Source organism: Magnolia sinica, chromosome 3 (genome assembly GCF_029962835.1).
Source record: "Magnolia sinica isolate HGM2019 chromosome 3, MsV1, whole genome shotgun sequence".
Classification (NCBI taxonomy): Eukaryota; Viridiplantae; Streptophyta; class Magnoliopsida; order Magnoliales; family Magnoliaceae; genus Magnolia; species Magnolia sinica.
Genome location: NC_080575.1, coordinates 63,636,708 through 63,660,208, shown reverse-complemented (window position 1 = coordinate 63,660,208; position 23,501 = coordinate 63,636,708). Strand labels below are relative to the sequence as shown.

General features: G+C 39.4%; 1 protein-coding gene across 1 annotated transcript in view; it reads right to left on the bottom strand.

The window, feature by feature from the left end:
- Nucleotides 1-15,173: 15,173 nt before the first annotated feature.
- Nucleotides 15,174-23,501, bottom strand: part of LOC131239975 (probable inactive leucine-rich repeat receptor-like protein kinase At3g03770) — a 40,136-nt gene continuing 31,808 nt past the window's right edge. The window contains exon 7 of the mRNA XM_058237950.1: nucleotides 15,174-15,638. Coding sequence (XP_058093933.1) covers nucleotides 15,405-15,638 — 234 coding nt within the window. The 3' untranslated portion in view covers nucleotides 15,174-15,404. The remainder of the gene's footprint in view (nucleotides 15,639-23,501) is intronic.

Below are 23,501 nucleotides of genomic sequence, written 5' to 3'. Positions count from 1 at the left end.
GTATGTTGGTTACTTGGGATGAATCATCTGATCCTGAACCTTCTTCTGAATCAGAAGATTCTGAAACTGAGTCGGGCAATGAAGTTAAAGCCCTTATGACTCTAGCCAAGTTTACTTTTTCAGATCATGATGATTCAACTAGTGAGGAAAATCTGAACAGTGAATGTGAAAATGAAGAGGATCTTTAAGATGCTTATAATGCCCTGTACAAGGAAAGTTGTAAAATTGTTGTCAAACTTAAACTTCAAAAAGAAAAGTTTTTCAAACTCAAAGAATGTTTTGAATATCTTGTCTTAGAAAAATAACAAACGTCAGATTGTTTTGAATAATCAAAATGCGATTTAGAATTCAAAACCTGAAAATTTGAAATCTGAAAATGAGAAACTTAAAAATGAAGTATCTTCTCTTCTGAGTTTAAAGGACACATGGAGATATGCCCAAGGTGATCCAAAGTTAGAAAAACTATTATCCGGATCAAGAAAATATGGCGATCGATCGGAGTTGGGCTATGATAAGAATATACCTCATAAACAAAAGAATACTCCTCCTAAATTTGTCAAAGGAGAGACCTCAAACTCAAAAGGGAAAAGTACTTATCAAGGTTTTTCTAAAAATACAAAAACTTTTCAAAAACCTAAAAGCAGCTATGTTAATAAGAACAGAAACCCACTAGCTGAAAAAATAGTTGATTTATGCAAGGAGCTCTTAAAATCTAACTCAATAGATCATTCTTACAACAACAGTCAGAAGAAGACCAACTATACTCCTAAACCCAAAATAGTTCTGAAATGGGTTCTTAAAGTTACCTGTTTGGTTGCCCACACTGCTTTCAAAGCAACAAGTCATTCAAAGTGGTACCTAGATAGTGGATGCTCCAAGCATATGACCGGCGACAAGGCTTTATTCACCGATCTAAAAGATATGACTGATGGGTCAGTCACATTTGGTGATGGTAGCAATTACAAAATTATTGCTAAAAGTACGGTCTAACTTTATAACCTCTCTTTAGTTAAAGATGTTTTATATGTTGAGGGGCTAAAACACAACCTATTAAGCATATCTCAAATATGCGATAACAACCATAGTGTGAAATTTTCCAATCAAGGTTGTGAACTAATAAAAAAAAAGGGTTCTGTTATATTAACTGGTCGTAGAACTTCTAAAAACTGCTATATTGTAAGCGATGGTAGCTCATCTAATCAATCGTACTACATGGTCCATACCGAGGAGACAGATTTATGGCATAAACGTCTTGGACATGTACACTACCAGAATTTATTCAGATTGAGCAAAGGAGAACTAATTAAAGGTCTACCAAAGTTGCAAAAAGTAAGCAAAATATGTGGTGAATGCCAGTATGGTAAGCAAACTAGGAGCTCTAACAAAAAGGTGAACTCCAATGCCACATCAAGACCACTCGAGCTGCTCCACATGGATCTTGTAGGACCAACCAGAACGGAGAGTCGAGGTGGCAAAAAATACATCTTGGTTATCGTAGATGATTATACCATATTCGCTTGGGTTACATTTTTAAGGAAAATCAGAAACCCTTGATGAAGTGAAAAAGATCATCAAACGAATTCAAATTGAAAAATGTTCTCATATCAGTAAGATCCGTAGTGATCATGGATCTGAATTCAAGAATAGTAGTTTTGAAAAATTCTGTAGCGATCAGGGAATATCGCATGAATTCTCTGCGCCCAAAACACCACAAAAAAAGAAAATTGTGGAAAGGAAAAATAGAGTGCTTCAAGAAATGGGAAATGTAATGTTAAATAGTACGAAGCTCCCTAGAAATCATTGGGCTGAAGAAGTGAATATCGCCTGCTATATTATTAACCAGGTTTATACTTGTAAATCTAATAATAAAATGGCTTATGAACTTTGCTTTGATAAGAAGCCTACTGTGAAATACTTTCGAGTTTTTGGCAGCAAGTGCTATATTTTACGTGACCATGAAATTTTGGGAAAGTTTGACACTAAGAGTGATGAAAGGATCTTTTTAGGATACTCTTTAAACAATCGTGCATATCGTGTACTAAACAACAGGACCAGTGTGATTCAAGAGTCCATTAATGTGGTCATTGATGATCAATTGAATACACCTACCCCTAGTCCAGATTATGATGAAGTTCTTTTAATTAACAAACCAGATAATTCATCAAATCAAGTTAATTCTGAATTAAGGACTATTAAAGATCATCCAACTACTCAAATTCTTGGAAAACCTCTCACTGGTGTGCGCACTCATAGACAATTAGAAGATATATGTAATTATATATGCTTTACATCCCAAATTGAACTGGCTAACGTAAAAGAAGCTCTTTCTGACAAAAACTGGATAGTTGCCATTCAGGAAGAACTTAATCAATTTGTTCATAATGATGTCTGGTATCTTGTTCCTAGACCTAAAGATAAACATATTATCGGAACAAAGTGGATTTTCAAAAATAAGTCTGATGAACTTGAAAATATAATTCAAAACAAGGCAAGACTGGTTGTATAAGGGTACACTCAAATTGAAGGCACCGATTACAATGAAACCTTTGCCCCAATTGCTCGCCTTGAATTTATCAGACTTTTTATATCTATTGCATGCTATAAAAAATTTAAGATTTATTAAATGAATGTAAAGAGGGCCTTTTTGAATGGAGATTACATGAAGAGGTATATGTTGAACAACCTACAGGGTTTGAAGACCCTAAGTTAACTGATCATGTATACCGTCTTAAAAAGGCTCTCTATGGTCTAAAACAAGCTCCCAGGGCATGGTATGAGAAATTGACTAAGTTTTTACTTAGTCATAATTTTCAAATGGGTAGTGTTGATAACACGCTTTTTGTTAAGAACACAACAATGCGGTTTTAATAGTTCGGATCTATGTTGATGATATTATTTATGGATTAACTTGTACGAACATGACTATTGAGTTTACAGATTTAATGAAATCTAAGTTCGAGATGAGCATGGTTGGGAAACTACATTATTTTTTAGGGTTGCAAGTAAAACAACAACCTGATGGAATTTTTTTTTCTCAAACCAAGTATGCTTTGAACTTGATTAAAAGGTTCGGATTTGATAATGGTAAGAATTTTGATACTCCCATGAGTACATCTTTAAAACTCTCAAAAGACTCTACAGGTAAAGATGTAGATCCTAAATTATATCATAGCATGATTGGCAGTTTACTTTATTTAACTACTAGTAGACCTGATATTGCTTTTAGTGTTGGTATTTGTGCTAGATATCAGTCTAATCCTAAAAAATCTCATTTAACTGTTGTTAAGCAAATTATGCAATACGTCACAAGTTCTACTAATTTGGGTCTTTGGTATCCATATGATACTAGTGTTCAGTTGGCTGGGTACTCAGATGTTGATTGGGATGGTAATATAGATGATAGAAAATCAACCAGTGGTGGTTGTTTTGATATTGGAAATTGCTTGGTTTCTTGGTTTAGCAAAAAGCAAAGTTCTATATCGCTTTCCACTGCTAAGGCTGAATACATCGTAGTAGGAAATGCATGTACTTAGCTTGTTTGGATGAAACGTATGCTAAGCGATTATGGAATTGCACAGGACTCAATGGTTTTATATTGCGATAATTCCAGTGCAATAAATATTTCTAAAAATACAATCCAGCATTCACGTACCAAGCACATTGACATTAGGTATCATTACATTCATGAATTAGTGGAAGAAAAAACATTATCTGTGGAATACATTCCAACCAAGACTCAACTTGCTGACATTTTCACTAAACCGCTCGACAAAAGCAGGTTCAATAAATTAAAGTTTGACCTCGGTATGTGAAATTTATATTGAATATTCTTGCATAATTGTAACATATTGTATATATGTTTATGTATTTTTGTAGTTAAAATTTTAAATTAGCTGAAAAATGTAATTCTTTAGCTGGTACTCAATCAATTGTGGTCATACACAACCAGTCGTGGTACAACCGGTCGTGTATTTTCCAAGACCGGTCGTGGAGCGTGCGGTGACCTCTTTAATTTGGGGAAATTTATCTTCTTCCTCATTCTCACTTTTCTCTCGAACAAGTCGAGCTACGACTAGTCGAACACGGGTGTTCAATTCAACCAGGTCAGAGCATTTTGCTTGGCTTTCTTGTAGATTCATGATTTATTTTCTTCAATTTCTTCATTGGAGTAGTTGATTTCAAGTTTTCCTTGAGCTTTTTGGGGTTTTTCTTCTCCATTTGCTGATCTAGAAAAACCCATCTCTACTTCTTTGAGATTTCTTATTTTTACTCAAGAATATGGACTCTAGAGGGAAAAAGAAAAATACTAGAGGTCCCTCGTCATCCAGATCAACTCCTATTACAAGACGTCATCTTCGGTCTCCCAAAGATGATCCATCTTATGTGCGTGATTTGCGTCTACATAATGTCATTGTGGAAAAAGCCGTTGATTTAGATCACATCGCTCGTTTCGGTCTCCTTCCTCTTCTCCAATCTGTAGGTTGGGATAACATCCTACATTGGGGTAGGGCGGCATACCAATCCATTGTACAGAGCATGTTTGCATGCATATCTGAATTCTCTACTGATCAATTAACTTTCTCTATTGCTACTAGAGAAGGGCCTTTTCTTGTTGATCGTCATTTAATTTTAGGCCTTATGGATATACCTGTTAATGATGATAGTATTCCACCTAGTACTCTAGCTGAGAAAGTTTCTGAATCTGAAAAACGTATTTATACTAGAGCACTTTGTAACATGGATGCTCAATGGACTCAGAACGGGAATGCCCTCGCAACCAAATATTTGTTACCCAGATACAGAGTTTTTCATCGTATCTTTACTTTTAATCTGTATCCTCGTTCTGGTAACAAAACAGAACTGACTATATTCATGGTTCGTATCTTGTATTCTATTATCACTGGTGCAGAAGTTTGTCTGCCATCTTTGATATGTCATTCCATCATTCAGTTCCGTATGCATCCAAGTCATAGTGATCTTCCATTTGCTTACTTAATAACTGTGTTAGCTACCCACATGCTAGTCGTTATGCCTATTGGAGAGGCTCCTATCCAACACCTCATTTTTAACAACTCCAACTTAAACAAAATGAAGTTGCGATTGGCTGAGGGCCAAGTAGATGTTGGAGAATGTGGAGCAGCAGGTGTACATGAAAAAGCGGGTGATAATCTTCCTCCAGACGATGTTAATATGGATGATATATTTGATGAAATAGAATCCGATTCTGGAAATGATCTTGACTTTTTGCCGTCTAGCTTTGATGAGAGATTGCGTTCTCTTAAGGAACAGGTAGCTGAAATTCATCTAACCCAAACTTCTCAATTTTCTTATATGCGCAAGTATATGCGGCACGTTACTAAGGGTTTGCACAAAATTAATCTTTCTATTCCTGCTCCTTCAGATCTGACTGAATGTTTTTATTTGCTGTCTGTAATAACTCATATACTATTTTGCTTTATCTCAGTTTATATGACTGTTTTTATTTGTCTTTGGACCTGACTGGTTTTTGGTATTTGGATGTATGGACTTTATTTCATCTCTTGCTTACTTTGTTCTCCTACTTATCATTATTATCCTTGTGATCTTCCTTTGTCCTATTATGGCAAAAAGGGGGAGAAGACTTTTTGAAGCTAATTGGTTATGGATTGGTTATGGATTAAGTAGCATTTTTTTTTTGAATATCTATGTGTGCTACTCAGGGGGAGTGGGGAGTACTAAGTATAGAGGAGTATAAAGGAGACTTGCCTCTAAATGAATGTGTGTACTAGTTTATGATAACTGGTGCATGATTCTTTGTTAAACATGTTGTGCTTCAATTATTCTATTTGAGAGTGTTTTGTCACAAATTTGACAAAGGGGGAGATTGTAAGTGCTATGGTCTCATGCTCCTTTGGTTGTCAAATTTTGTTGTGCCAAAACTCTCTTTGCGTCTTGTGTTTGTATGTTGTTATATATGTTCCAGACACTGATTCACAAGTGCTTCAAGTTAAGTACATTGATCGACTTCAAGCTAAGTCAAGCCATGTACTGTAAACATCAATGTTCAGAGCTACATCAATAAAGACTACAAGACTCAAGTACATTTCAAGATTCAAGTTGAAGTTTGATGTCAAGCTTTCGAAGATCTCAAGATCAAACTACTTCAAGTAGAGATCTCAAGCTTTGTAAAGTTCAAAGGTCAACAATCATTTGATAAAATGGAGTTTCAATGTCCATACTTCATGTCCCAGGTATGATTGACCTTAGATTGACCTTAGGGTAGTTCATTTCGGATACATAATTCAAACTGTATGTTTATATATGAATTTGGTCTGTTCTAAGACTAATCCTTGACCTTATTCAACTAGGCCTAGCACTGGTTCGACCAGTCCAAGAAATTTCATGACCAGTCCTTAGTTGTTGAAGATTTTCAGAATTTTTTGGTTAGCCCACGACTAGTCATGGAGGTCCTTTGACCGGTCGTAGGTGTGTTCACGACTCAAACTTCGACCAGTCGTGAGTCCTCGACTCAAACTACAACGACCAACTCATGCAGTCTATGACCAGTCTTGGGTCATCTACGACAAGTTGTAGGTAGTCCACGACCAGTCGTAGACACCCCACGATCAGTCGTAGAACGGTTTTCAAAGATCGTGCTTAAAAATTCAAAATGCCGTTGAAGTTACGACTAGTCGAAGTTTCCCTAAGGCCAGTCATAGACGTGATTTCTACTTCTATAAATTGAGCACGAATCTCAAATTTTCATAACTCAATTCAAAGAAATTCAAGGCTCCACTCTGAATTAAGTTAGTGTTCATTTTAAGCTACTTTGTGCATAATTAATATTTTCTTTTGTTAGTTTATTTTTATTTGATTTTGATCTACATTCCAATCTGATTTGAAAAGGAGAAATTCTGTAATTCCTTCATCTTGAAATCAAAATCAAATAGAGCTAGCCCATTTGATTTAATTTAAAATCAATTAGAACTTAGAACCATTTTAAGTGAGTATTAGACATTGAACCTTGATTCGAACTTCTACTCTGATTGGTTCTTCCGGGCTACTACGAAAGGAGAAATCCAGGTATTTTACGTTTATGTAAAATTTCTATTCTTTTGGTTTTTGTTTGAGATTCGTTAAAAAAATCTCATTGTGTGGTTATCTGAGGAGAGTCAGAAAATTCAGACAGTGTAGATTTTTGGATTGTGTAAGCCCAAGTTAAAAAGACACAATTGTGAAGGTTTTAGGTGAACCTGTGAAACCTATTTTGTGAACGCTAATATCCCCTGTGTGAGGATATTAAGAGTGGAGTAGCATTCTGTGTGGCTGTTGTGAAACAGTTGGTGTACACATAGGCGAACTACTATAATTCTTTGTCTTGTGATTTGAATGCTTACTTAAGTCTTATATCTTTTATCATTCAAGTTTGTGGGATTATGTGTGGATGTGAATGTTATAAAATTTACATTTCAAGCAAGTGTGTGGAATGTTGTAATAATTTAGATTTAAATTCCTGTAATTTATTTTAATTCCATGCTATTTATTTATTTCTCTTCAGATTGAGTTTTTGATACAAAGGACGTTCTAGAAACAAGGTTGTCCTGCCATAAACCCTTGGTCTTTATGGTGTAAGGTTGTCCTTAGAACTAAATTCGTATCAACCTCTCAATACTTGTTTATTGAGGTTGATTTTATTTCAGCATTGTGAATTGATTTATTTTATTCCGCTATTATAATTATAATTTGACATCGTCCTATTCACCACCCCCCCCCCCCCCCCCCCAAGAATGTATAGCTAGGTAGTTTCAATGACTCGTACTCAAAAGTGGCATTGGCAAAGACAACAAGCTGCCAAGCAAAAAGAATTGACTTACATGAGAAATGAGCCGCAACCACAAGCCATGCAACCATGTTAAATGTTGATGATTCCTCATCTAGGAGGTGAGCAGTTGGACATGAATACGGTCGATTTGGTCGTGAAACCGATCTCGAGAAATATGGCTATGGAAAGCTAACAAAGCAATACAGAAAATGGGAAAGACACTGAAAATCTCGATGGCTCATCCGAGTATATCAACGATGAGTGCTTCTCAAATGATGACTTGTTGATCGAAGTGCTCCTTGTCACAATAAGATTACTAGAAAGAAAAAAAAAGCCTCACTTAAACCTAAAAAGGAGGGGTTGCTTGTTTCAATAAAAAATGTGCCACAAAGATTGGAATATCTGCATTCGATAATAACAAAGAAGTTTGAACAAAGGATACTCACGTCAATTATTTCATTAATCTGGATTCTTATTACATTCCTCATATTGCCCTTAATTCTAAAACATAGTACAATTAATTATGAGAATGTCAAATGATAAATAAAGATAATTCAACAACAATTTTGACAGTATTTCGGCTTGTAGAGTATCCATCGCAATGAAAGAATAGTTATGTGGGTTTCAAAATCGTGCTTCATGCCAATATGTACAATATGTGCATAAGATGGTGAATCCATGATGAATCTGCATAAGATGTACATCAGATGATGAATCCGTATGAAATGCGCAGCACATTGTTCATGGAGGACCTCTGTCGTGTGGTCGCACAACAAGCTTGTTGTCACAACAGCTTCTTCATCTTCCTTTTTCCTTCTTTCTTCTCCCCATGTCGTGACCCACATGATACCTATATTATACTGCTCTTAAACTTTTAAAGATTTTAAATATTTTCTAATGTTCAAAGGAGATGAGTGAGGGGGTATTTATAGGCTTTCACATGTATAAAGCCCCATGTACGTGCAACATAACCCTATTGCGCAAGCGCGCACTACTTCTATGTTGTGTAGTCGTGCAACACATCTATACTATGTGAATTTCATACTAACACAGTTGTGTCACCAATATCTATTCCGCTCTGCTTCCTTTCCCCCTGTCTCTGTCTTCGATTGCATGGCCATGCAACACAATACTCTGTGCAATCACACAACATGCTCATGTTGCGCAGATGCACAATGAACTTTGTGCTTCAACTGATGCCACCTCGATTATCCTTTGAATTCACTTCAGAGAATACACATGGAGGATCGAACTTCCATTCTCACCTACTAACCCCTTTTGCGTGTAAACCCCATTTATCGTGGGATCATGCAACGTACATGTATTGTGCGATCGGGTCTACGCAATGCCTAATTAGGTCCCGTACTCTATATAAACATGTCATCCTTCATTTTACTTACTTTGCTCTAACTTTACCCCCAAACTTCATCATTCTTTTGCGAGATCGCGCAACAGAACCATCTTATATGATCACGCAAGTGATTACCTTTGCGCTACTGTGCAACATCCCCCTGCTTTAGAAGAAACTTTTCCAAGTCTTCGGACTCTACCAAAACTTCTCTTATATTTTCCCTTCTTCATGTCACAATGGAAAAGGGTAAGAGATCACATGATCTAGCCAATGATGTTTTATTTAAACCAACACGATTTAAATGATATTTAAACTCGCAAGTATACGAATCAGATGCAGATACGGTACGTATTACGAGATCGTTCCCACGAGGACTGGTCGTCACAATTCAAATCTACGATTCTCCTTAACTAATCCAACAAATAATGGAATGAATTACTAAGCACAATTTTATGGAAAAAAAACAATTAATTAAGAACAGGGAAGAAAATTCAATCAGAGAGAAAGCACTAGGACTTTCGAATCCACCCCTAATTATCCTAACCCTTGTTTTGTCTGTTGATTCACCTTGATCTAGATTGATACCACTTAAATAGAGAAAGCACAATCTGTGTCCTTAATCGGGCATACAAACTGTCTAATTCCTTTAAGTAATGCCATGAATGACATATCCCATGTCCTTTGGTCGGGCACATGGAATGTACATTCATTAAGGCACCCGGTTTCTTCCTCTATAGGAAACTTGTTCTTGATCAGACACAAGCACCTATAATAAGCATCCAAACAACATCCATATATATACTTTAATCAAATTCATAGATGGAGAAGTATAGAATTTAAACCCATAAAGCCCACTTAGAGAAAGAAACAAATTAATTGAAATTCAAAGTAGATCAACCAACACAAGAGCTGATCAAATTAAGGGCTTCATCTCAGCCCTAGCTGAGAGATTAGTGACCCATAAAATCCATAAAAAATATTAAATAAAATTCATAAAAAAACATCAAACCAAACAATCTCTCTCTCTCTTCTTTCTTCTCTTTCTTCTCTTTCTTCTCTTCTTTGCTCCAGATCTGGAATCCCCTGGTTCTGAATGCCTTTCCCACGTCCAAAACTCCCCTTTTATAGCTGCTAGATGGCTGGGTTCGGTGGCAGAGTCGTAGAAGGACTTGAAGTGTAATTTTTCACAGCCGTGATCGGTGGGCCCCACAGAGGCATTTTCTGGAAAATCTACCCCGTCCATTGGGTTCAGGACGAAATTTCAGTCAAGAATAGGTGGTTTTGAAGGTCCATTAGCGCGGCCCACAGAAGAAATCTCAAAAAAACTCAGTTTTAAATGTCCCGGGGCAATCTACTTTTGGCTTCTGTACCGCACACGTGTGTACGCATGGGCGAGGAATGTCAACATGGTTTTGAAGCTTTCGAAGCCTTCTACACGATGGACGGATCAGATCTTCCATCTGATCGAAGATGGTGGGCCACAACCGCCCGGAAGTCAGCTCTTCGCGGACGTGCGTAAGCCTTCGCACGTCCGGCGCTGCGATGATCGGTGGGCCCCACATAAGCATTTTCGGGGAAATCCACCCCGTCCATTGGATAGAGGACGAGATTTCGTTCAAAGATGGATGGTTTTGAACTTACGTGGACGCGACCCAAAGAAGGAATCATGCTGTTTTCATTCTGGACGTCATGGGGCAGCTTGCTTGTGTCCTCTGTACCGAACACGTGTGCACGTATGGGAATGGAACATCAGCATGGTTTTGTAGTTCTCGAACCCATCTACACGATGGACGGCTCGGATCGGCCGTACGTGTTACCGGTGGGGCCCACAGCGGTCCGTAAAAAAACGCCTTTCCGCCCGTTGCGGCGCTGGAAACGGAAAATTCCGTTTTTTGAAGGGATGAAGTCAGGTCAGCGCTGCTGACCGACTTATGCTCGTTCGGTGCACATGCAGTGCACATGTCACCCAAGGTGGGGTCCACTGTGATACTTTTGAGAAATCTGCACCGTCCATCCTTTTTATCATATTATTTCCACCGTCAGGACCAAAATTGATGTATATCCAGATATCCAGCGGGCCCCACTTAATGAATTAAGGGGCTGATCTGGCCGTTAGACCACTTCCCGAGATCTTCAATGGCTAAAATTTAATATGTACGGTTAAATTATGGTCCCCATCACGTGTATGAAGTTTCGAGTTGATCGGATGGCGGGAAACATGTGATCTTGCATTCTGGACCCTTTTCGAACCCCTTTTGCCTTGCTTTCCTCAATCCCAGGCGTGTAAAATCTTCACTATTGGTTTTCTGGAGTCCATCCCGTGCTCTGGTAATTTTGGAGTGCCAAATCCATGTTCTTAACATCATCTTTCAGTTAACGCTCCTGACTTCATCCTGTAACAAAAATACAATTAAAATACTCCATTAAGCATTATCATATACGTAAAATCTGGTAATTACTGGGGTCTGATATGCAATATTTGACCCTAATCAGCCAAGAACCCTCGACTCCTACCCATCAAACTCATAGGAGTCAGGGGATGAAATCTCTATAAAATATTCGATCTCCCCAAACTGATGATCACCCTAGAAAAAGGGTTAAAATCACAATCAGTCATCCTTTTATGTTCAATGAGCCAAGTTTCACAATGATATTTTTCTTTTCGAAAGAATATCACGTCTAGTTAGCCCCATTCGCCAGTTATAGTAATGGGGGAGATAGAAAGACCTCCTCGAGAGGGTCATGAAGCACAATGGAAGGACTAGTTGAAGGCCACCGTGAAGTTACGGATGGACAATCCTAGGCCGTCCAATAGAGAATCCAACCCCTTCCATCTTTTACGAAGACGAAGTAGTCAAAAACCAATGGGCAACAACTCTAAGAAAAGATCAAGGGGTTCAACAAGAATTAAAGTGGCTTAAGAACTCTTGGGACAATGTAAAGGTGCACCAGGAGATTATTAAATTCAACAGTCCCTTTAAGGATATAATGGTCATCATCCTGATGAATCTCCATCGCCATATTACGATTCTCTACAGTGAACCCATGGATAAGATGGCACATAATAGGATCCTCTACACAACCCATTAGGACATAAGGGAGCCTCAAATCCTAGAGGGTTTTCTGATAGAAAGGGGGTTCCAGGCAACGGATCGGCAAAATCTCTCCCATGCAGTTCTTAATGTCATGCTATAATCCTCACAACCTTTTCTCCACTTATTTCTTTGAGACCACGCAATAATGCTTTTGCACCTGAGACTCCCTGTGGGGTACGGAAGCGTTCCGGACTCATGGCTTCTTATCCTCGTGTAATTACTACAATGCTTGGCCAAATCAATAATTAAGAAGCATTCAGACATCCTGATAAAGATCAATCTTCTCAACGCGATAAAAGTCACATCCGATTATTTCTACATAGATGTGACTGTATTCAAGGGTTTTTTAAACTACCAGTGCTCTACCACTAACTCCTATCTTCCTATTGGCGAAGTCAGCATTATGCTGTGGAACCTTTATAGAATGATTGGTCTTCCCATCATAGGCCATTTCTTTGACGAGTACATACCCACAAACAAGGAGTTCACCCATTTTTCTCCTACAAATCGTTAACCAAAAGTCTCAAAGATCGCCATCAAACTCTTCAAAGAAAATGGCAAAGTTTCCAGATATTAGAAAAGTCACGAACCTCATATGGCTTGCGCATTTCACAAGAGATCTTTAGTATATTCTTTTTCTTTTCTTAGTTCACTTGTATTTTCATATACTTCTTCATTCATTCTCCTTAGACCATATTTATTTTGATTTTGCAGCTTTATTGGGAACTACACCAAGAACTGAATGGTCTATGAGAGAAGATCAAGGGCCCCGCAAAATACAACAAATCTTGCAAGCTAGTTGCTTTCTAGGCCTATTGGCTCAGCTTTGTGATACTCCCTAACTCCAAATGGGCAGATGCTATTAGACTCACTCTATTTGTGGTCGCTAAATCAATGGTGGAGAGTAGAAAATATTCTCTGTCCCCTCTAGTTCTATGCTCTCTTTATCGCGCTTTTGGTGGCATGGCGACTCACTGCAAGACTCATTCTGTTGGAGCATCTTCTACTTATGCTCATTGGCACTACTTCGCATGGTTGCTGAGAGTATATTTTCTGTGGACTTAACGATGAACCAGAAAAGGCGTATGTCAATCCAGATGATCTCCCTCTCTGGCATTATCAATGGAGAAAGATAATCAAGAAGACTTATGATTGGGTGTTGGAGAAAATTGAGAGGGTAGAATCCATCTTCTTCTAATTCCCATTCTCGAACATCCTGGAGGATAGAAAAGCCATCCACAACGACTCTCTATCATCCAGCAAACACATTTTTTTCATTTGCATCAGATCTAGCAGTCTCCCTTTGAGAGAAAATAGCGAATTTTGGTAGGAGCCCTACTACCATAGTAGGTTCGCGTGTCAATTCAGCTACTACCCTAGCACACATCACCAAAAGGACGAGGGAAGGATTTTAAACAAAAATACAGGGCATTTAGGTACCTTAGAAGGTGGAGTAATTTGTTATTCAACCCACAAACTTGTTACTAGGGTTGCAACTCTAGAGGGTTGGGACCTCAAGAAGACCTAACACACAACCCAATGTAATTATTCCCAACCTGACCTTACTTGACTTGAATTTGCTCAACCCAAACCCGGCCCAATTTTCAAGTGGGCTGGCATTTTCCAACCCCAACCCAACCCGAGGACCCTGATAACCTAACCCAACTCAACCAAGACACCGGTTGGGTCAATCGGGCTCAGGTTGACTCGAACCCAAGTTGCAACTATACTTTTACAACTAAAGTTGGGCAAGTAACCCATGTACCTGTTTTTTTAATATATAGGTGCATTGGGCTCAAAATTGAGACCTCAATATTGAAACACAGGCTATCCACCACAAAGCTACCGGCTCGAACCTAAACCATGCACATTTTGCTATGAATGGATGGGATCTGGAACTTATTATTATTGTCTCCTTTTTGCATGCTTTAGCAAATTCAACCATCATTTTTTTCTCATTTCCCATGCATAATTTGAATTTATAGTTAAATAAATAAATAAATAAATAAAATAAAATAAAGAAGAAGAAGAATAAGAAGAAGCATTTGTAAAGCCCTCAACGGTCTTATAAAAGCATGAAGCTCTCTTTTAGGCAATCTCCCTTACCATTAGAAGACTTATCAAGAGGTAAAATACCAACGACCTAAAAAGACCAAGTTGAAAGCCTAAATCCTGTTGTTAGGTAGAAGGCTATACAAGCATGTTGCAGGAATATTTAATCTTCTTCTTCTGTCTTGTTTTTTTTCTGTACCTCTTTCTGGCATCCCAATTTGTAGTAAAATTTCTCAATGGAGGGTGCATTTATGAAATTTCAACGATATTTGACACAACCAAACGCATACAAATACAAGGGCTTCTCCATGGTTGTTTTTGTTCTCTCTTTATATTGTTCTTTCTTTTGGTTGAATTACAGTCCTTGCGCCTGTAGGAGAAGTTGTACAATTCAAGAACTGATTGTCATTGCGCTATCTTTTGATAGGAAACCCGAAAGTATCAACTACTCTAAGAAGAGAAGGAGAGGTTTTCAGATGGGTGCTTCTGTGATCTAGAGGACAGCTAATTTCAGACACGCCCATCTTCAAACTCAAACAAACAACACACGACATGTGCCGATGTGGCATGTGCTGGTCCTGGAATTCAGAGAGTGGTCCCAATGGTGTATGTATCACACCCTTGAAATGAGGCCACCCTACTCATTATGTGAGCAAAACAAGTATGTCAAACGCAGACCATTTGCTAGCATTTTCTCCAAATAGAATTTCTTTCACATGTGGCCCATCAGAGCATGAGGATCACAGTGTCCTCGATCCTGCACTGGCATGTGTGGTTCACTCAGGTTTGGAGCTTGAAGATGGAGAATCTAGAATTAGCATTCATCCTGTCATCTGATCTCCATTTTGCAGTAAGCTTTTAGGAAACTAAGGTGGAAACACACAATCATACAATGACATTATATTACAATTCCAATGAACACCAAAGAGAAAATTGACTTCAAAAAAAAAAAAATGCCAATAGGCATATTTCTGTTTTGAAAGATGCCCAAAAAGATGCAACCATTCATAGATTATATTCTCTACTTATCTGCAGCAACCTCAAAGGGGAAGATGACTAAAGATTGATCAAACAAAATGCTGCTCCTCCATTCATTTGATTCTATTTAAGCCTGCGATGCAACATCCGACCTCTGATCACTGTCTGCAGTCGCTTGCACTTGGGCTGCATACTGCAAGTTCCATAGAACGTCTTCTATTGACGGGCGAGTTGATGACTCAGGAGAAATGCATTTATTGGTTATGGAGATTACTATCGATAACGATTCTCGGGCAGAAGTGGCAAGTACAATGGGATCAATGACCCGTTTTCGCCCATCATGGCCGCTGAGTGATGCAGCCTACAATAAGCCAAGTAAGGATATTCAGTCAGATCAATGGAAATTAAGGGCCTTACAAAGTCTCTTGTATGCAAATGCATTTACCACTGAAAAGAAAATACAGTCAAATTGAATAGTAACACTCTTCTACTAAATTGTGAATGCATCCATGAAGAATTTTCTCGAGGGCCCAAATTACTAAGTCACCCAGCTGTTCGTTTACATGATTAAATTCACAAAGTTCAGAAAATGAGGAAGGAAAGATGCCATCTGCAAATGGTCATTGTGGAAGCTAACAGGACCATACAATTGTGAATTTATTATTGCTTCTCACCATTAATGGTTCGTGAAAAATTCGAACCTAAACGGCCACCTGGCATTGATAATGATTACAAGGAATATATATATATATATATATAAAGCATTTTAAAGCCAAAAGTTCATGATTTATGGTTCTATTCTCTCTGCAAATATTAGGAGGAAGAAAACATGGAAGTGTTGGGTGGAACAAAACCATTATATAAATAAGTGCCCAATATGAAGCCACATAAAGTATCAAATTACAAGCCAGGATATTTATCTTGCTTATTTTTATTTTATCATGGCAGTGTATGTCAAACCCAAGAAATAATTCTAGACTAGAGGTAGTACAGCCACTTTGATGCGGAAACCTCCTTATAGGAAAGCATTTTCAAGGGAGTGACCTTCCTTGTGAAAAAACGCTTCGAGATTGCTACCTCCTTAAAAAATTCATATTGAGGAAGTTATCTCCTCCCACAAAGTTGCATGATTCACCATCCTTATCACAATCCTTATTCTCCTAATATGATCCTATTTAGGATCTAAGTTGAGAAATCCCAAGTATGATAATGTTTACAGTTTCATAAATGAGGAACTAGTCCTAAAATTGCACAATTAAATTCTGCAATTTTGGAGGCCCGTCCCTAAATATGAATAGTAAGGTGTTTGATACCATTTTACATACACAATGTTTAATCATGTATTTAGGGATAACCTTTTTTAAAGAATTGTATTAGGGGTATGTCAATGATGATTCTTTTTGAAATTGTATATATGAAATTGTCCAACGGAAAGGGAGATGTGCATTTGGAGTTTTATGTGGTTGCCATGTACCACTCAAACTAAAAGGGAAATTTTATAGTATAGCTATAAGACCAGCCACGCTTTATGGGAAAGAATGTTGGGAGTTTTAAGAACAAATGTTTATATGATGAATTGATGAGTGTACGTGAAATGAGGATGTTGAGATGGATGAGTAGCAAGAGGAGGAAGGGGAAAACTATAAATGAATGCATTTGAGGGAACTTAGGACTAGTACTAGTAGGTGATAAGATGAGGAAAAATAAACTTGGATGGTTTGGTCATGTGCAACGGAGACCAAGAACCATGCTGGCTAGAAGTAGTGAGTTGGTACAAGTTGAAGGAATGAGTTTGGTCATTAATAGATGATTAATGATATAATATCATGAAACATGATCTTGATACTTGATAATATTGCCTACTTGGGTATATGATGAGGACATCATTTCACGTACACATTTGTGTATGTATCAGAGGAGGAGGCGGGCCGCACTAATTTTTCTATAGCTAAGCGAGTACCCATGATCATGTTGAAGACCCTATGTGCATATGCGAGCATCTAGAAGACCCGACACTGAGAAGATGCATATGGGTTGTAGGGAGTGATTTGGATTGTCGAATTCGAGGGACGTGATGATCAAGTCGTTGAATCGCATGAATCACATGATCGGGCCATTGATCATGGATCATTTTCATCATCATTGGACATTATTATCTTTTAGAATTTAGTCTATGATTGATTTATGTTTTGGACACCTTATGAGTGATTTTATTTTAAGGTTATTTTGGTCAAAATTGATGAGACATGATTTAAATTGTAAATTTGAAAAGTTCTTGGGGGGCGTGTGACCTCTCATTGCTTGAGGTTTTGAGGGGAGACAGAGAGAGAGAGAGAGAGAGAGAGAGAGAGAGAGAGAGAGAGATGAAAGTGCCCTGGTTTGTCAATTAGCGTGAGTGTTGAGTCAGTTAGACTGCAAAGCCTCATAGGAAGATCAAATCAAAGCGTCTGTCTCAACCAGATGTATGCAAGCTCGCCACAGGTAAATCTAAGCCTCACATCCCATGTCCCAAAACACCGGGTATATAAAACCCTTAAAACAAACTAAAATATCATAGGGTTTTTAAGTTAAGAAAACTTTTTTAAAATAAGAAAATTCTCTAAGTTTTCTTGCTTTGTCGATTTTATCGATACACTTCTCGATAGAATCGACTTGTGCTATCGATGTCCTCGATGCTTAAATGATATCATCAAAATGAGAACAAAATATGTCCAGCAAACACATATATCTCTGGACGGATTTATCGATGTATCGATATACCTATCGATATCATCGATATTTGAATCTCGAGACCATCGAAGTTGACTCGATAATATCGACAGACAGATATCCGGCGCCCCTGTTTTTACTTAAGAAAATCATATGTGCATCGATATATCGAAGCCGTTCTCGATACCATCGAAGTTCAAATCTCGATAACATCGGAGGGCTCTCGATATTATCGGTCATTGGCGCCTAGTCTTCCAACAATTATTTCAGGGTTGTTTATCTGTGATCGAGGGTCACTCGATAGAATCGATATTCAAATATCGATGATATCGGTACGGTTTCGATGGCATCGAACAGGGACAGAAACTATCCAGCAAGCTTAAACGAAAATCCCTTGGATTTATCGATGCCTCGACACAACTATCGATATCATCGACATTCAAATTCCGATGTATCGAAGGTCCCTCAATCATTCTTATAAACCTGAAATATTTCAAAGCAAGTCTCTCTCATTTTCAAATGTCGAGGAATCGAACCTCGCGTCGATAAAATCGGAGTTCGAAATCCTATGACATCGATACGTGTTTCGATTTCCTCGACCAGCTGGCAATTGGTTTCAAAAGCGTATGACATTTGAGTTTGTGTCATCGAACGGACCGTCGATGCTATCGAGAGTATATGCTCGATGATATCGATCTCACTCGATGATATCGAACTCTGTCATAAATGTGACCTTTTTATATCCGTTAGAACCTTTTACCTATATAAAGAGAGCTTGTCTATTGTTGCTGGTAGAGAAAGAAGAGAGTGCTTGTGAGTGTTTTACCTTAGATCATATACCCAAAACCCTTTCTCCTAGGGAAGTTCATCCTCCAATCCACCCTCATCATTGATATTCATTCGAGCGGATTGGAGAATGAACTTCCGCATTCAAGGATCCTCCAGCTACTACCTTAATGGCAAATCATTAAGCCGGGATGCCTTGAATGCATAATCGGAATCACTCTATCTTCCTTATAGGAAAATATTTTTATAGAGTAGGATTCCGTCTTAACCTTGACCCAACCCGAAGCCTCGTATTGGTACATCATCTGAGTTACGGATCAAGGAAGTCGAAGATTCTTCATCAACAAGGAGGAGAACTTCGTCAACGTGCTGAATGGGACTCATCCACTTATTTGTAAGTTATTAGAGTCCAAAGGACACTTGTGATCATTCCTTTTTAGGATTGGGTCTAAGGTGTTTCTCACCCTTGCAAGCCCTCGTAGGAGGCCTCCGGCGGGAGTGTACGTGGTGGGTGCTTTGCATTAACCCTTGCTCTGTGGAGAGCATAAACAGTTAGGGTCTTGTGGAAGATCCTTGGCCAGTGTGCCTAAAAGTGGGTGTTATGTGTTGACCCTTGCTCGTGAGAGCATAAACAGAGGTTCCTTGTGTGGATCCTTGGCCAGTGTGCCTAAAACTCGGGTGTTATGTGTTGACCCTTGCTCAGGGAGCATAAACAGTCAGCCTCAGTGTAGGTTGTAAAGGTTGAAGGTGAACCTGATTTAAAACCTTAGGTTTGAGGTGAACCGCTATGAAACCTCCTTAGTGAAATCCGGTACACTCAAGAGTTGAGTGCGGTTATCGGGAGTGGAGTAGACAAGTAGTCGAACCACTATAAAAATGACTGTGTTTGAGATTGTTATTCTTTTAATTGTGTGATTTACTTTAATACTTTCATATCTGAGATCACACCTCACACACATACACAGTCATATCCATCATAAATTAGTTCGCATATTGTTCATTTCTTAAATAGTTTGTGACTGGATCCTCTACCGGGCTTGGAAGCTAGTAGAGTTACTTTTGAGTAATCCTGATAAGTATCATCTGTTAGGATTAGTGTAATAGGATTTTTAATAAATCATAAAAACTTTAAAAAGTCCTATTCACCCCCCTCTAGGACATATTGGCATATTCCTACTTCAACTAAAGCAGTCCTCACCGAAATTTCAAGAGAGAGAGAGAGAGAGAGAGAGAGAGAGAGAGAGAAACTCCTTGCTTCCTTCTCCCATCTTCATGTGATTTGAGGGTGACTTATATGTGAATTAGAAGGAAGATTAGTGCGAAGTTGATCTTCATCAACGGAAGTGCGAGGCTTCATTTTATCCCACACACTCTCATCTCTTCATCAACAATCAAGGTATTTTTTCAAGTTCTTCGATCTTCTTTCCCCTTCATCCCAAGCCATCAACATCCTCCTAATCTTCATCCCTTATACATCCATTGACAAGCCAAACCCTCAAAACCTAAAACCCCATCTACCTAGCCTACACGTGTGAACCCATAGGGTTGGTCGTACGGCCCACTCTTATTCCTTTGGCTTTCTACTACCCAAGCAACAAAACCCTACTCTTTCTTGTCCAAACCCTAACCTAAACCTAAAAATCCTTAAATCCCCAATTTCCCCAAATTCCTAAAACCCTAATTCTTCACATTCTTCAATTAAATCCAAATCCCTACATTCCCTCCATCCAAAACCCTAATTGCTTGATCCCAGTACCTAACCCATTAACCCCATACCCAATTTACCCCATTATCCCTAATTCCAAATTTTTCCAAATTTTCCTAAACCCTAATTTCACCCTAGGTAGCATTAGGCATTTTCCTTTAAAAATAGACTTACACTATGCTATTTGGATGTCCCTACATCCATTAGATCCTAGTTTCCTTTATTTAATGACATTGCAGGATGATGCTTGGTAACCAAGGCTCGAATTATGCATGATCTTCTCTTGGGATTTTGGTATTTGTGATGATGGTAGAAAGCTTTGTGATTTTTATTAATTAATTTAATTTTTCTGGTTGATCTCACACAATATTTAAGTTCATGCATTGGTCCTACATCAATATACCGTGTAATAATGACTCTTACTAAGTTTCTGATACCATGCGAGAAACAACCAAAGCTGAGACCCATCATCTCTCTGGCGATGAAAGCTCTGGCGATGAAACCTCCGGCGATGAATGCTCTCTGACTGGAGGGCCCGACTAGACTCGAAAATGAACCCACCACCAATTTTTCCATCTCAGAAGCAACCGAAGCTGAGACCCATAATCTTCATCAAAACATGGACTACTCTAATTCATGGCAAGAGGTAACGTGTAGGAAGAACAATGGGAAGAACGCAGGTCGGAAATCTAGAGCGACTACGAGTTATCCAACCCTATTTGTCAGGGGTTTCCCAGATGGCTGGTTTCCCATAAATCTATTGAGAGTGTTCGGTAGGGCTGGGGTAGTTATGGATGTGGTTATGCCTAGGGACAGGAAAACTAGTCATTACAGAGGTTTCGCTCTGATCATAATGGGCTCAAAGGAGGAGTTTGCGAGGGCGGTGCAGATGTTGCATGGAGAAAGATTCGGTGGACTTCCGTTGCTGGTCCAAAGGGTGAGATTTGGTCCTGAAAAAAAATAGAAGAACAACTCCATCGGAAAATCTATGACCACCATGGAAACAACAAGGTCAAATGTTCAACATAGCTCGAATCAGATTAAGGGTGGATCATTCAAGGAAGTGCTCCTAAGTTCTCCAAGTTCTCAAAATATTCAATAGACCTGCGATCGACAGAACCAGGATAAGGAATGGAAGAAGAAACCCACTGCGTCAAAGCCACCTAACATGGGTTCAAAGAGTGTGTTGCAGATCAACCAAGAATCTTTTGCTCGAGCTAGAAAGGATCTGGAAAACACGGTAGTGATCATAACTAGTGAGGGAGCTTCAATTCCTCAAGTTCGGAAATGGATAGATGATTGTTACAACATCCGACCATCAACCTATATCATAAAACCCATCGGCTACAATGAGCTGTGGATCAAGGTGGGACTGGGTGTTAACTCGGATATGCTAATAATGGCTAGTGTATTACATGCAGATGGCCCGGTTTTGAAAGTTCAAAGGTGGGACGAGTTCTCCTATTCCGGCATGGAAGATGTATGGATCCTTATTTGGGCGATCCCCCTAAAATTGTGGTATGAGGATTTCTTTATCTCCGCAGCATCCATGGTAGGCTCTTTCATCGAACTGGACCCCAAAACAAAACTGGGGGAGGAATTGGCTGTCATCAGAGCCCGGGTTAGAAGAGGGAAAGGAGAATGTTTGCTACCCCACATTGAAGTTCTTGCGAATAACAAGACGTTGTTCTTGCCAGTGCAAAGAGAGGTTTCGAATGATCCAATACCTAGGTGGGGCGATCTATGGAAGACAAAGGAATCAGGAGCCTACTCCTCCGCCCCCGGTGACAAGGAAGATAAGAGAGTGGTAGCTCGGATTCAATGCTCCCGCGGTGCACCGAGTCGCGAAATTATGAATTATGACAGCTGCCTGTCATGATGGAAATGTCAATCCTCGGCCACATCGCCCTACGCGTGGACCTTCGTCTACAGAGACACGTTGCATCGCTATCCCGCTCTCTCCGCCTCCACATATCTCAACCATCGCCTCTCCATCCTGTGGGACACGTGGCGCTCAAACTGCAAATATGCGAGTGGCACATGCGCCCACTCGTGTCAATTCGTCCAAGTGGCATGAAGAGATGGAGCGAACTTCTACAGGCATTTCCGCGATCTCGAGAAAGGAGGATTACTTCGGTGACCTCGGCTGAGGGAGACAAGTGGCGAGTTCAATGGTAAAACGTTGACATTTGGCACTGCAGAAATTTACGCCCCGGGTCCAGGTCTCGGGTCTATCTCGGACCCGATTCCAACTGGCTTTTTCAGATCGGGTTCTTTAGTAGAATCGGATCAAACGTTTAATATCAACCTCTCCTGTCGCCCAGAGCCTCATTTGGACCGCAGATTGATTTCAGTGGCCCCTACTGCCCCAGTCTTTAAGCCTGTTAGTCTCCCCAATAAAATATGTGGAAATCGCATCAGCATCTTCGAGATGGGGACCTCCCTCCCGAAGCCCATAGCCTCAAACGACTAGTGCAGTCCGACCGATCTAAGCATCCATCGTCAGGAATGTGCAAACCCGTTGGAGTATGACAACCAGCCATACAACTCGGAGAATCCAGCCTCCCTCGTCTCCCTCCCCCCCTCCCCCTCAGCTTCAAATGCTTTGATCTCAGACAATGGCCTTATCACCCTCTTCCAAGAGGATCTAGGTGATTGCGTCAGTGAAGCGGAGCCTCTTCAGGTCCGAATCGAATTTCCTTCAGAGCAGGGGGGCTTTTTGGATAAGAAGACGACAGATAAAGAGTATAGAGCAAACCTCCTCAACACGATCCAGAAGAAAAAATGGATTAGAGATGCAATAGGCCACGTCGAAAGGGCCGTTGGGCTATCCTTCGGGGACTGCCTGGAAGACTACATTGCTCTGTTTCAGTGCATTGAAGCTTGTGGAAGACCTCTTACAGTCACCAGATCTCCCAAAAATCGATTATCCAAATCTGTTAGTAACCGAGAGCTCCAGCGCCTTGCGTCCTCCGCAGGATTAGCTTCTGACCTCATCAACTTCACAAAGTTTCAAGGTTCTCG